The sequence below is a fragment of the Danio aesculapii genome, chromosome 3 (assembly GCF_903798145.1).
Source record: "Danio aesculapii chromosome 3, fDanAes4.1, whole genome shotgun sequence".
NCBI classification, from domain to species: Eukaryota; Metazoa; Chordata; class Actinopteri; order Cypriniformes; family Danionidae; genus Danio; species Danio aesculapii.
The window spans coordinates 47,868,737-47,884,419 of NC_079437.1; the positions used below are offsets into that span (position 1 = coordinate 47,868,737).

At 41.0% G+C, this 15,683-nt stretch overlaps 1 protein-coding gene across 1 annotated transcript in view; it reads left to right on the top strand.

The window, feature by feature from the left end:
- sdk2a (sidekick cell adhesion molecule 2a) overlaps positions 1–15,683 on the top strand; it is a 332,315-nt gene that overhangs the window by 292,361 nt on the left and 24,271 nt on the right. The window contains exons 34-37 of the mRNA XM_056452811.1: positions 474–530; positions 1,444–1,545; positions 1,663–1,778; positions 12,147–12,333. Of these exons, the coding sequence (XP_056308786.1) occupies positions 474–530; positions 1,444–1,545; positions 1,663–1,778; positions 12,147–12,333 (462 nt within the window). The remainder of the gene's footprint in view (positions 1–473; positions 531–1,443; positions 1,546–1,662; positions 1,779–12,146; positions 12,334–15,683) is intronic.

Sequence of the window (15,683 nt, forward strand, 5' to 3'; positions counted from 1 at the left end):
TAATAAAAAAGTTATGCTTAAATAATCATAAAAATATATTTTATCTGTTTATTTTTGACAACTAATACTTGTAAGTTGCCAGTTTTATTTTTTTATTATAAAAACAACTAGTGGTTTTGTAATAGAAGTGTCTTTGCTGTTCATTATTTACATGACAATCACATGTATCAAACCACTGAGACATGCTAACTCAGCAAAAATGCTAACTCGTCTGTTTTGTTTTTCTAGACTTTATAGTGGCTCATCCCATTAACATGAATGTAATAAAAGCTTTCTGTGTATGAAACTGTATTAATTGTCTCCTCAGCAGTCTCTGTTTCTCTCTGTGTATAGAGCTGCCAACTTTTCTGCTAGCATGAGCTAATGCACTAATCTAGCTCTTGTTTTTCTCTCCTTACGTTCTCTTTATCCCCCTTCTCTTTTCTTTTGGTTTTCCTTGCTGCCTTTTCTGTTCTCCATCAAACCGTCCTTAGCCCCCTACAGTGTGAGGAACCTGAGTGAATCCTCACTTACACAATATGAGCTAGACAGTAAGTCCTGATATTCATGGTTGCTCTTTTATCAGTGTTTCCGTTATCATCGTCATCATCATCATTTACATCTGTTTTGGGGATTTCAAGCTGTTCAGAATTGAGGAAAACTGTTAACTAATCCACAGATTAAATCAATGTAAATATCTGTTTATATATATATATATATATATATATATATATATATATATATATATATATATATATATATATATATATATATATATATCCTTGAACTCTGCCGGAAGATCATTTTTATAGCTTTTTGCGAACAGTAGCCAATCAGAACCCAGACCACATTAACATGGGAGCCTATGGGATAATAAAAAAAATTTAAAAACACAAGAAGGCGGGACAAAGAAAAAGAAAAAAAGCACATACAACTTGCAACAAAAATAAATAAATAAATAAATAAAATAAATAAATGTTATTCGTAACAGTTACTATATATAATAGCTATGTATAACACACTGTATGGGTATGCACTTTTTCCTCAATTCAGCCATCTTCAATTCAATCCACTTCACTAAGATTATGTCAAGAAACAGCAGCTTGTTATTATAAAAGTAGCCTCAGTCATACTGCTTGGTGAGCATGTTCATGTTAGTGTGCCGCTATCTTTAGTCTCTCCCCAACTCATCAATTCCCTCATCCTGCCAAACTCAATCTCTGAACCCTAGAAAGGACTCTTTCTCACAGCTCGTTTGCCTGCTCGAACAAGAGCCGAGTCTCATTTGTCTCTCTTCTCACGTCTGGTCTTTCCTGTGCCCATTTCTCTCCACACTGTCATTGACTTTTCATCACAGCATCTCACTTCATTGGAATGGGATCATTATGTTTTAGCACCACTTAAGCTTTTATCAGGCTATATTGAAAAGAGTGTGCATGTGTGTGCATTTTCTCTATTGTTCAGATCTGAATAAACACAAGCGCTACGAGATCCGGCTGAGCGTTTATAATGCGGTAGGGGAAGGGCCCACCAGTTCGCCGCAGGAAGTGTTTGTCGGAGAGGCGGGTGAGGACTAAAACTTTTACTAAGTCAATATCATTGATTTCACGGTCTAATAAGATGTGCACCGGCATCGCCACTTAGTATAAGTCTAATAAATCAGTTCCTCTCTGTCCTTATCAGTGCCTACCGCCACCCCTCAGAATGTTGCAATCCAGTCCTCGACGGCCACTCAACTTGATGTCACGTGGGATCCTCCTCCAGTCGAGGCCCAGAATGGGGATATCCAAGGCTATAAGGTACAACAAACCAGTTCTGTCATTCAAATTATTCTACTGTGACTCAAAATGCGACACATAGCTCTGTGTATGCTGACAGTTACCAGGAACGTAATTTGGTTCGGAAAAAATGGTCCTAGTTAACATCTTGACAAAGTTTGCAACCAGTACTTAGACTGATAAATACAGTAGTCACTAGGGCTGCACAATATTGGAAAAATCTATCATTGCAATATTTTGAATTTCTGCAATTTATATTGCAATATACATTATACATAATTTCACCAGATGACTTAAATAGCTCTATTTGGAAATATATATATTTTTTATTTTAGATTGATTCTTTAGGATGATGCTGTAGGCGAGTGAATCATGTACTATATTTAACAAATTGCAGGTGTAGATAAATACAATAGAGCAAATATAAAAGTGAAATAACCAGTGCTTTATAATTTTTAAGGTAGCCAAATAGTATTCAGGTAAAGAAATCGACAAATCAAATATAAAATAACATTGCAAAGACTTTACTGTTTAAGTTAAAGTTACAAATGGTCGCATTTCTTGTGCCTGAATGCTTTAAACTCTTAGAGTTTATAATAAAGGTGTATTTTGAACTGTGACTCTATCCAAATACTATATATATATATATATATATATATATATATATATATATATATATATATATATATATATATATATATATAATCCTAAACCATATAATCCTAATTTAACATTGAAGATCCTGTGATGTGACTATTGTGGATGCTCACATTGCGATATCGATGCTAAAACAATATATTGTGCAACCCTAGTAGTCACCATTTAAAGTGGTTCAAACCCATTATCAAAGTGGTCTTAAGCCTTGCTCACACTGTAAGATTTTGGCCACTATTTTGTCATCTGAGACAAATTTGGAAAATCCTAGGCTAAAATCTGTGATCTTTCATTGTTGGTTTCACATGTTTACAGACAGCCGCTTAGTGCCCGTTGCGATCAGATTTTTCCTCCTGGCAGTGTCAGAAGATTTCAGATATTTTTTTACAGTGTGACAACTGCTGCGATGAGCATCAATCCAAGAACCAATAGGAGCTCCGAATTTGATGACGCAATCCATGTGACAGTTCAAATAACCGCTGGGAAGCGTCAAAACATTTTTTTTCTCCCTGGTTTTAATATTGAGACACGCCGTGTACAGTTACCGCTACAGATTGTTTACATTTGCTTTGAGGAATCATTTCAGAACATGGGATAGTGAAAGTGTCACGGGTGGATGATGTCAAACTCCAGGGGTGTTTTCTTTCGTGTTTGGCATGTGCCATGGGAGCCATGTTTATGCAGTCTGACATGCTACAATCGTCCAGGATTATAAATTAAATTTAAAAAAAAAGAAAAAAAAAAAAGCACAGTGTGAGCCGGCCTTTAAGCAGTGTGTTAGGGAAGCAGACGGACAAACAAGGTGAGTAAATGATGAATGATGTTTATTATCACAGCGGAGGACAAAGGTATAATGATGGGAATTAAATGAAGTTCGGTGGAGCTGATAATCCTTCTTTGGAGTAGGATGGATGACAGACACTGAGGATGACCGAATGCACACACCAGAGGGCTTGCGGGGAAGACAGACTGACAATACACACAACTCTGACAGGACACCGGGAACGCTGGACAGACTGGAAGGAAACAGAGATCAGGTAAGTACAAGAGATGAGTTAAGTAGATAGGGACTACCAGGAGGTACTCTCTAGGAGTCTGCTTCGTTGGAACGAGCCCGGAAAATGAGTGAAGTGAGGTGTGTGCTTTTATAGTGAGTTGGAGTGATTGGGTGCAGCTGTGTGTGATTAGTACTCAGGTGATGATGCTCGTTGCGTGATACTGGTGGAAGAGCCTGGCCAATCCATGACATTACCCCCCTCCCCAGGGCCCGCTCCTGAGGGCCTAAACCTTCGGCGCCGTGGTGGTCTACCTCGTCCACAAGGTGCTGGGAACTCGGGGTGATTGGAGTGGAACTCCTCCATAAGTGCGGGATCTAATATATCGAATCTGGGGACCCAAGACCTCTCCTCTGGTCCATATTCCTCCCAGTCGACGAGGTATTCCAGATGACCACCACAACGCCAGGACCAAAGAATGTCCTTGACTTTATAGACGGACCCTTCTTCCGACATCAGTGGGGGGGGGGTTCCTCTTCGTGGCCAGGCTCTGTGGAGGGAATCAGAGGGTCGTGAAAGGGTTTGAGGAGTTATACGTGGAATGTGGGGTGGATTCTGTATTGTGGTGGTAACTGTAACTTATAAGTGACTGGGTTGACCTGTTCCAAGTTTTCAGGAGGGCAGTCGCAAGCGGATGTCTCTGGTGGAGAGCCAGACTTTCTGCCCCGGAGTATAGATGGGACCTGGAATCCTCCTTTTGTCGGACACCTCCTTTGCTCTGCGAACTACCCTCTGGAGATGGTGATGAGCATTGTCCCAGACCCTCTCGCTCTCCCGGAACCAGTAATCCACTGCGGGGACATCAGAAGGTTCGCCATCCCAGGGAAAGAGTGGAGGTTAAATCCCAGAATGCACTGGAATGGCGTAAGTCCGGTGGTAGCTTGCCGCAAGGAATTCTGGGCGTATTCCGCCCAGCACCAGAAACTGGCTCCAGGAGTTTTGATGACCTAACAGAAGGTCCTGAGGAACCGCCCCACTTCTTGGATTTTCCTCTCTGTCTGGCCGTTGGTCTGTGGATGATAGCCAGACGAGAGGCTGATGGTCACACCTATCTTCAGGTAACCCAAAACAACGAAAGACAGGCTTAAATAGGTTTTTAGCTGTCTCTAGGGCTGTGGGCAGACCCTTCAAGGGAATCAAACGACAGAATTTTGAGAATGGATCTACAATGACTACAATGCAGGTATTACCTCCAGATGATGGGAGATCCGTCATGAAGTCAACTCCTAGGTGTGACCAGGGGCGGTTCGGGATGGGCAAGGGATAGAGTTTACCTGCAGGTAGATGGCGAGGACTCTTCGACATAGCGCATTCTCTACAGCCTTGGATTTATCTCCTCACATCCCTTGCCATATTTGGCCACCAAAAGCGTTAGCAGCAGCGAGAGGGTGTTGTTGGCTCCGGGATGCCCTGTGCCCAGAGATGTATGGCTGGATTGAATGAGATCTACCCGTTGATTTTCAGGGATAAAGCGTAGATTGGGGGGACAGCCCGGCGGAGTTCTGGATACTGGAGTGGCGACGACTGTAGGAGCGGACCATGTAGTGGGACAGACAGTGATCTGATCTGGAAGGATCTTGGCCGGGGTCTCAATGATTTCCTGCTGATCATGGATTCTGGAAAGTGCGGCTGCTCGGATGTTTTGATCCTGGTCGATATGATATGGAAAACTGAAATCTGGAGAAGAACAAGGACCACCGGGCCTGACGAGGACAGAGTCTTTTAGCATCTTTGAGGTATTGTAAGTTTTTGTGATCTGTGATCACCTGGAACGGATGTTTGGCCCCCTCCAGCCAGTGTCGCCACTCCTCCAGGGCGAGCTTGATAGCCAGAAATTTTCGGTTCCCGATGTCATAGTTCTTTTCCGCCGGGCTGAGCTTCTGGGAGAAATAGGCGCATGGATGGAGTAGTGCGGGAGTACCGTGGGACTGCGACAAGATGGCTCCCACTCCAGTGGTCAAGGCATCTACCTCGACCACGAAAGGCAAGTCGGAATCGGGGTGAGTCAGGAGTGGAGCTTGAGTGAAGGATTTCTTGAGGCTTTGGAAGGCTGCGGCGGCTTTGGGAGGCCAGGATAGTGTTTTGGGTTGATTCTTGAGTAGGTTGGTAAGCAGAGCGGTGATGAGACTAGTTGTGGATGAAACGTCGATAGAAATTGGCAAATCCTAGGAATCGTTGGAGTTCTTTAATGGTTTTGGGTTCTGGCTAGGAGATGACGGAAGGGACCTTCCCCTCGTCCATACGAACCCCTTTTTGATCGATGATATACCCCAGGAACTGAACAGATGGTAAGTAGAATGAGCATTTCTCAGCCTTGAGGTACAATTTGTGTTTCCTGAGGGTTTGTAGGACCTCCGCAACGTGGTGGCGATGTTCGGCCTCACTCCGGGAGTAAATCAGGATATCATCAATGTAGACTATGATGGAGAGATGGAGAAACTTCCGGAGGACTTCGTGGATGAAGTTTTGGAATACGGAGGGGGCGTTGAACAGACCATAGGGCATGACCAGGTACTCGTAGTGCCCAGTAGGGGTCACAAACGGCGTCTTCCATTTGTCCCCCTCACGTATTCTTACCAGGTTGTATGCGCTGCGGAGGTCCCATTTGGTGAATATCTTGGCGGATCGGAGTTGTTCCAGGGCCGCAGGGACAAGAGGAAGGGGATATCTGAATTTAACTATTCCTTGGTTAAGAACTATGCTACTACTATTACTACTATAATCTATGCATAACCCTCCATCCTTCTTAGCCACGAAGAAGAAGCTTGAGGCACGGGTGACATATACCCCTGACTCAGAGCCTCTTGAATGTACTCCTCCGTGGCCTTAGTTTCCGGAAGGGACAACGGGTAGATCCTACCTCTGGGCATTGGAGCATCTGGAAGCAGGTCTATGGCGCAGCCCTATGGCCGATGTGGAGGTAGCTGGGAAGCTCTCTTGGGACAAAATCTGTCCTCATATGAGGAGTAGATCTTCGGGATCTGGATGGATATTTTCTCGACTGGGCTTTCGACAGATGTGACGTAGACTGTTAGGGGTCTCTGAATCTGCAAGGGTAGGTCGGGAAAACAGCTGGGTATGCATTCTTCACCCCATCTTTTGATTTCTCCTGTGCCCCAAGAGAGGATGGGATCGTGCTTCACCAGCCACGGGCGCCCTAGGATGATGTCCATTGAGGCACCCTCCAGAACCAGAAATTGAATCTCTTCTTTGTGAAGTAATCCCACTTGGAGATTGACGGGTTCACATTTACGATGGATACGTGCCTGGGAATGGAGATCGTTGGTTATAGGTTGAATCTGGTAGACGTGCATCAAGGCTTCGGTGTGGAGCTGGAGGTGGCGACAGAGGGCGTGCGAGATGAAATTTCCAGCTGACCCGGAGTCGATAAGGGCCGTGACTGAAATAGAGACAGAATGGGTAGTTAACTGAACATTTGTGGTGAGAGGGTGCATTTTTTTTCAATGGTAGAACTAAACACACTCACCAAGGAGCGTACTGGACGAATGGGACAGTCCAGCCTGACATGTCCTCAGTACATACACAGACCCCGGGTCAGCCTCCTCTGTCGCTCAGTGATCGTGAGTCTACCAGATTCGACGATCATTGGTTCTGGTTCTGGAGGGACGACTGGCTCTGGCGGACGGAGGACTGCTTGAGATACTGGTGAAAGATCATGCTGGTAGACCTTCAAACGATCAGAACATCGAAGAGATTGTTGGATGAATTTTTCCAACCCCATGGTATCGTCGAGGGCTGCCAGCTGTAATCTAAGGTTGGGCTCCAGTCCGAGCCGGTACGTTGTGAGGAGAGATCGCTCATTCCATCCACTAGCAGCAGCCAGAGTGCGAAACCGGAGCGTATAATCCTGTGTGGACATGGCTCCCTGTTTGAGGTGGTATAATTGTTCTCCGGCTGCTACTTCTCCATCCACACGACCAAAGACCTCCTTGAAATACGTGATAAATGTATGAATGGAATTCGTTACCGGCCCAGCTTGTTGCCAGATGGTCTCAGCCCACCGGAGAGCCGACCCAGAGAGAAGGGAGATGATGAATGCAATTTTGGACCGATCTGTGGGATATAAATCGGGTTGCATTGTGAATACCAGGGAACATTGTAATAGATATCCATTGCACTCCTCTGCCCCGCCAGAGTAGGGCGCTGGTCGAGCCATGGGACTGGATGAGTGGGTGGACGGTGAAGTAGTGCTCGGTGCTGGTGGTGCTTCGGGAAGTGATGCAGACGGTAGTAGGACTCTCTTCAGCGAGTTGAATGTTGGTCCGGGCTTCTGTTAGGGAAGCAGACGGACAAGCAAGGTGAGTAAATGATGAATGATGTTTATTATCACAGCGGAGCACAAAGGTATAATGATGGGAAGTAAATGAAGTTCGGTGGAGCTGATAATCCTTCTTTGGAGTAGGATGGATGACAGACACTGAGGATGACCGAATGCACACACCAGAGGGCTTGCGGGGAAGACAGACTGATGATACACACAACTCTGACAGGACACCGGGAACGCTAGACAGACTGGAAGGAAACAGAGATCAGGTAAGTACAAGAGATGAGTTAAGTAGATAGGGACTACCAGGAGGTACTCTCTATGAGTCCGCTTCGTTGGAACGAGCCCGGACAATGAGTGAAGTGAGGTGTGTGCTTTTATAGTGAGTTGGAGTGATTGGGTGCAGCTGTGTGTGATTAGTACTCAGGTGATAATGCTCGTTGCGTGATACTGGTGGAAGAGCCTGGACAATCCGTGACACAGTGTTGGGGAAAGTTATTTTTGAAAGTAATGCATTACAAAATTGAGTTACTCTCCCCCCAAAAAGTAACTAATTGCATTACCTATTTACTTTTTACGGACAGTAATGTGTTACATTACTTTTCAGTTACTTTTGCGCTTTTTTTTCTTACCTGGCTGAGGTTTGATCTCTTTCAGAACTTCCAGTTTTTTTTTTGTTTTGTTTTTTTTTTTAGAGAGAAGCTCTGCATTTAACAACCACAGTATATAACCTACACCTTTATTTTCCTGTAGGGTATTATTAATTCTGAGCACGTTCTGACCCCAGAGCTATACATGTTGTATACAGATGATTGAATGCATGTGCACTGACTGAACTGCTGTGAAAAAAAGAGACCTGATGATGATGAACGCATGCTGACTGTCTGTTCCCTCGAAGCACACTCTTTTATTAAGTTTGTGATTCAATGTGATTACATTCATTTTAATTCAGCAATTTATTCCATAAAAGCCAATTACGCTAAAAAGTAACTCACGTGACAATTGTTTTTAAAAAGCAAGTCAAATATTATTACTTATTTTCAAAAGTAATATGTTACTTGTGACTTTATTAAAGTAATATAATTACATAATGTGCATTACTTCTAACATGTTACCCCCAACACCGGTCCTAAAATTACTGAACAATTTAGCTTAGTGCAATTAAAAAAAAAAAAAAAATGTTTGATCCACTTCAGATGTTGACTACTTTACATTGTTGAGTATTGCAAATGTTGACACACTTTCCTCTCTAAACGAAAATTAACACACACAAAAAAAAAAGAACTGGTGAGAAAACAGCAGTTAAGAAAGCGTCTCATGATAGTGATGTGGATTTCTACATGTGGAGTTTATCACTCAAGTCGGCAGCTAACTCTCTGCAATTCTCACGTGGTCGCCCACTGAAACTAAGCAGGGCTGTGCCTGGTCTGTACCTGGATGGGAGACCACATCGGAAAGCTAGGTTGCTGCCGGAAGGGATGATGGTGTTAAACCAAGGTTCTGACTCTCTGACATCCTGGGATTTCGAAGGAAATCCCATGATATCCTTCGAAAAAGAGTAGAGGGTTAACCCTGGCATCCTGGTCAAATTCGCCCACTGGCCTCTGTCCATCATGGCCTCCTAACCATGTAATATCATAATTGGGTTCATCACTGTCTCCTCTCCACCAATCAGCTGGTGTGTGGTGTTCAGTCTGGAGCAATATGGCTGCCGTCGCATCATCCAGGTGGATGCTGCACACTGGTGGTGGATGAGGAGAGCTATATAAATGTAAGGAATTATTATAATTATTATTAAGTCAAGTGAATCAATTCATTCATTTTATTTTCAGCTTAGTCCCTTTATTAATCTGGGGTCGCCACAGCGGAATGAACCACCAACTTATGCAGAATATGTCCTTCCATCTGCAACCCATCACTTTGAAACATCCATACACACTCATTCACACACACATACACTATGGACAATTTAGCCTACCCAATTCATCTATACCGCATGTCTTTGGAGTTGTGCACCCGGAGGAAACCCACACCAACACGGGGACAACATACAAACTCCACACAGAAACGCCAACGGACCCAGCAGAGGCTCGAACCAGCAACCTTCTTGCTGTAAAGCGAACGTGCTACCCACTGCACCACCGTGCAGCCCAGGTGAATCAATTTTATAGGAAATTGCTCTGCAAAAAAATGCTTTTCTTACTTAGATTTTTTGTCTTGTTTCAAGTCCAACTATCTAAAAATTCTGAAATCTTAGGGTTAGCAAAATTATCTTAAACCAGAAGGAAAGCATTATTTTTCTTACCCTATTGACAGATTATTTTGCTTGTTTTATGAAAAAAAACACTTAATTTTGACAGATTATTTTTTTCAAACAAAACTATCTTTTTTTTTTACTTGTCTAGAAAATATTTCTTAAATTAAGAATTTTTACATATTTGGACTATAAACAGTCAAGTAAGAAAAGCATTTTTGCAGTAAACTACCATAAATAGACCAGTGGCGCTAAACCTTGTTTTTCCCTCAGAGTTCAGCTCCAACCCTGATCAAACACACCTGAACCACTTAATTAGGACCTGAATAGGAATTGATAATTACAGGCAGGTGTGTTTGATATGGGTTACAACTGCAATCTGCAGGAAAGTAGATGTGAAGGAACAGGGCTGAACACCCCTGATGCACACACAGATTTTTTTTTTTTTTTTTTTTTTTTAATTTACCAGACCAAAATCATTTTAGTAACCACAAACAAAGACTCCCAGTGCTTTCAATCTTATTTTCAGGCTGCCCAAGAAGCCAACCTCATGATTTTTATGTAACCTTCTAGCTTTAAACCTAAAATATTCAAACTACAAAAGCCTTATATAACCTTCACACATCAAACTATTATGTTCAAACAGTTCCAAACTTCCAGGCAAGGTTTTGTCAAGCCAACATTCAAAGTCTGTCTTGACAAACTGTGCCTTTTAAGTTGTTTTGCATTTCAGTCAGGTGCCACTAGTGTTTAAATTGCACTTTAACCATGTGTTTAAAGTGGTACTGCTGTAAACAATGCAACATATATAAAACATGCAGAAGAATTTCAATCTTTAACACAAATTGAATACATGTATTATATTATATTATATTATATTATATTATATTATATTATATTATATTATATTATATTATATTATCCTTATTATTTATAATATTGTATTATATACAGTTATAGTCAAGTTTATTAGCCCTCCTGTTATTATTTTTTTATTCTTTTTCAAATATTTCCCAAATTATGTATAGCAGAGCAAGGAGTTTTTCATTGTTTCCTATAATATTTTTTTCTTCTGGAGAAAGTCTTATTTTAAGTCTTGTTTTAATTTGTTTCGTTTTTAAACCATTTTAAGATCAATATTATTAGCCCCCTAAGGCTATTTTTTTTCGTCGATTGTATTCAGAACAAACCATCTTTATACAATGACTTGCCTAATTACCCTAACTTGCCAAATTAACCTAATTAAGCCTTTAGATTGCACTTTGAGCTGAATACTAGTAATTAGTAAAATACAATGTATTGTCATCATGGCTAAGATAAAATAAATCAGTTATTAGAAATTAATTATTATAAGTATTATATTTAGAGATGTGTTGAAAAAAATCTTATTTCTGTTAAACATAAATTGGGGAAAAAATAAACAAGGTGGGGCTAACAGCCTAATTCAGGAGGGCTAATAATTTTGACTTCCACTGTATATTCATTCATTTTCTTTTCGGCTTAGTCCTTTTATTAATCTGGGGTCGCCACAGCGGAATGAACGGCCAACTTATCCAGCACATGTTTTGCGTAGCGGATGCCCTTCCAGCTGCAACACATCTCTGGGAAACATCCATACACACCTATAGACTATGGACAATTTAGCCAGCCAATTCATCTATACCGCATGTCTTTTAACTGTGGGGGAAACCAGTGCACCCGGAGGGAACCACGTGAATGCAAGGAGGACATGCAAACTCCACACAGAAACAGCAACTGACCCAGTCGAGGCTCGATCCAGCGACCTTCTTGCTGTGAGGCGACAGCACTACCTACTGTGCAACTGCGTCGCTTCCACTGTATATATTTAATTTTCATTTATTTATACTTCATTGCAGCATAAATTCCTTTTTATATATCTAATCGAATAAGTACCAGACAGTTCATCTGTCTAATTAGACACTCATATGCTTATCAAACAAGAGACTGTGGCTTCTGTCTTGTTATACTGCAATAAAATAAGCATTTCGTGTCTCACTTGCTGCTTAGTCTGATAGAGTGATTTAATCTAACTTGGCTCCCAGCCTGAGAAGTTGGAAGACTGAAATATGGAGCCCATCAGATCAGAGCATTTTTCTGAAGTGTCTCATTTGTTCCTCCAGATTTACTACTGGGAGTTTCAGCTCCAGAACGAGACGGAGCGACTGCGCACTCTCTTTCTGCCGGAGCTGAGCGTCAAGCTGAAGAACCTGACCGGCTACACCACATACATGATCAGCGTATCGGCTTTCAACGCGGCAGGGGACGGCCCGCGCTCACTGCCCACCAGAGGGCGCACTCAGCAAGCAGGTGAACCCATGCACAATACATCAATCAAAACAGCAACAATCAACAGAATGAAATTTTTTAGTCTGAATGCAAAGCCTGATTTTTCCAAGTGCTCAACACCAAGTCAACATAATGGAACAACATAAAAAAATTTGCCAATCAGATTTGAGAGACAAGATTACAGTTTGTTTCCACAATATATATGTGTATACGTGTATGTATGTGTGTGTTTTCCATTTGAATCACTGATACAGCGTTTTATTTGATAGAAATTCATCCCATTTCCATACAATTGCTGCTATAAATCAAATGTTAAAAGGAATGAAAGAAACAAAAAAAACACTACATCGCTTATAACATGAATGTGTTTTTGCCAATAATCATCTATTCTATTTACAGTTGACTTTTTTAATAATGCTGAATTTATATATATATATATATATATATGGTCAAATATACATTACATAGCCCTGTTGTAAAATTGTATTTAAAAAAAAAAAAACTTTTTCAACACTTTAAAAATAATAATCAATTTGTAATCACTAATTATTTTTGTCTTTACTATGATGACAGCACATAATACACTTTACTGATCACTTTATTAGGTACACCTGTCCAACTGCTCGTAATGTAAATTTCTAATCAGCCAGTCACATGGCAGCAACTCAATGTATTTAGGCATGTGGACATAGTCAAGATGATCTACTGCAGTTCAAACCGAGCATCAGAATGGGGAAGAAAGGTAATTTAAGTGACTTTGAACATGACATGGTTGTTGGTGCCAGATGTGCTGGACTGAGTATTTCAGAAACTGCTGATCTACTGAGATTTTCATGCACAACCATCTCTAGGGTTTACAGAGAATGACCAGACTGGTTCGAGCTAATAGAAAGGCAACAGAAACTTAAATAAATACTCATTAAAACTGATCTATGTAGAAGAGAATCTCTGAACGCACAACATCTCGAACCTTGAGGCGGATGGCCTACAGCAGCAGAAAACCACACCGGGTGCCACTGCTGTCAGCTAAGAACAGGAAACTGAGGCTACAGTTTGCACAGGCTCACCAAAATTGGACGAGACAATAAAAGATTTGAAAAATGTTGCCTGGTTTGATGAGTCTCGATGTCTGCTGCAACATTCAGATGGTAGGGTCAGAATTTGGCGTCAAGAACATAAAAGCATGGATCCATCCTGTCTTGTATCAACGGGTCAGGCTGGTGGTGGAGGTGGAATGGTGTGGGGGATATTTTCTTGGCACACTTTGGGCCTATTAGTACCAATTTATTGTGTCAACGCTACAGCCTACCTAAGTATTGTTGCTGACCATGTCCATCCCTTTATGACCACAGTGTATCCACCTACCTCAAAGTGCAAATCATCTCTAGTTTCTAGAATCTAGTTTCTTGAACATGAAAATGAGTTCACTGTACTCAAATGGCCTCCACAGTCACCAGAACTTAATCCAGTAGAGCGCCTTTGGAGTGTGGTGGAACAGGAGATTCGCATCATGGATGTGCAGCTGACAAATCTGCAGCGACTGTGTGATGCTATTATGTCAATATAGACCATAATCCCTGAGGAATATTTCCAGTACCTTGTTGAATCTATGCCACGAAGCATTAAGGCAGTTCTGAAGGCAAAAATAGGTGTACCTAATAAAGTGTCTGGTGAGTGTATTTTATGTGTTATTTTGCAGATTGATAGTTTTCAGCATAAAGTGTAATTGAAGGCAACATTAATTAGGTTAACTAAGTTAGGTTAGCAAATAACTGTACAATTGTGGTTTGTTATCTAGCCAATCAAGAGAATTTTTTAAACGTTATTATTATTAATTTAAATTATATTAGCATCAAAACTGTTAGCCCCTAAAGAATGTCTTTTGTTGTTGTTGTTGAAGAGGCTATACTGTATGTGTGTGCACTCAAAAAAAATATTTTTGCTGCTTGTTCAAGCTACTTATTTACTATGAGTTGAACCAACACAATTCTTAACGTTTGTGGGGGCACAGCTTAATTGTTTTGTCTTCAAACCACTTAAATTTGTAAAAATGATTAAGTTAGCTTAATTGATTTGTGTTAGGACAACATGTAGAAATTGTGTGGAACCCAGATTTTCTTTTTAAATTTTGCTCAATTTAATGCACCAAATAAACCTCAAACATTGGTAAACAGCAGTATATGGTAATTTCAAGAATTGAAAAAAGTATTATAATCAAATCTCAGTGCTGCAGTGCATAGTAATAACGAGTGTCAATATGTGTCATTGTTAGTGTTTTACTCCAGCATGCTATCTTGAGTCTGCTTGAAAAGTTATTAATGTTCAGCTGGACGACATGTGGGATTGTGAAAGTGGTGGGTATTTCTTTGAGTGCTGGGGTCAGTCTGCAGGAACGGAAGCTCAAGACAGTTGGTTTTGGGATGGAGATCTGGGAACCGGGGTTGGGGAAAATGGGCCACATATTGAGCAAGATTTTTGGCAGGTCAGCTTGAGGAGAGCTGTGTTCCAAACGACTGAGAAAAGTTAATTCCGCTTGTTTCCGCTCCCTCAAAGACTGTGACAGTGTAGTGAGGACGTAACAATGAGGCAGACTGAATCTTGGCTCAGCTTACAGTAAGACATTGGGAGGAGAGCCAACAGAACCCCCCTTTGCCAGGGTTCCGGAGAGCAAAGCAGATCCTTTACATTTCAGCAACATTGCCCTGACCTCTCACAGCTGAGAGAGCTTAAATATACATCTGCTGCTGAGAAGTACTTTTCTTTTTCTGCTTCTTCCCTTTTTCTTTCTATAGCTGTAGTCAAGGCCAGATATGTATTTTGCAACACTTTTTCTGTTGGTGGAAGAAGTGAGATATGAATTAAACATGAATATAATAAAGACAAAGTTTGTAAAATACAAACTAAATATGTGCTCAAAAACTTTCCATTCACCAAAGTTTTATATGGATTCACCAATCAGTCAATCAACCTATAATAGATCTATCTTACGATCGGTCTGTCTGTCTGTTAAATCTATCTAGTTACCATTAAAATACTTGTACTTGTCAGATTTAAATACTTATGCTTGTCAGATTGAATTTTCCTACTTTATTTATTTATTTATTATTTTGGCCCAAAAAAATTGGTAAGACCCTTTTAAGAGACTTACAGTTTTTCTCAATCGCTTTGGTGCATCTCTCACAACATTATTTAAATTTGCAAAACAGTTAATGCATTTCTTAAAACAATTAGTACAAACTGCAAAACCTAGTTGATAACATGCAAAAGCGTGTCACTTGCTCGAAATGATAGCTCATTCCTCAAAAGCAAGCATTCATGTCAATGAAAGTGTCAGTGTCATCAAAATGAAAAGTCCTGACACCATTCTTTAT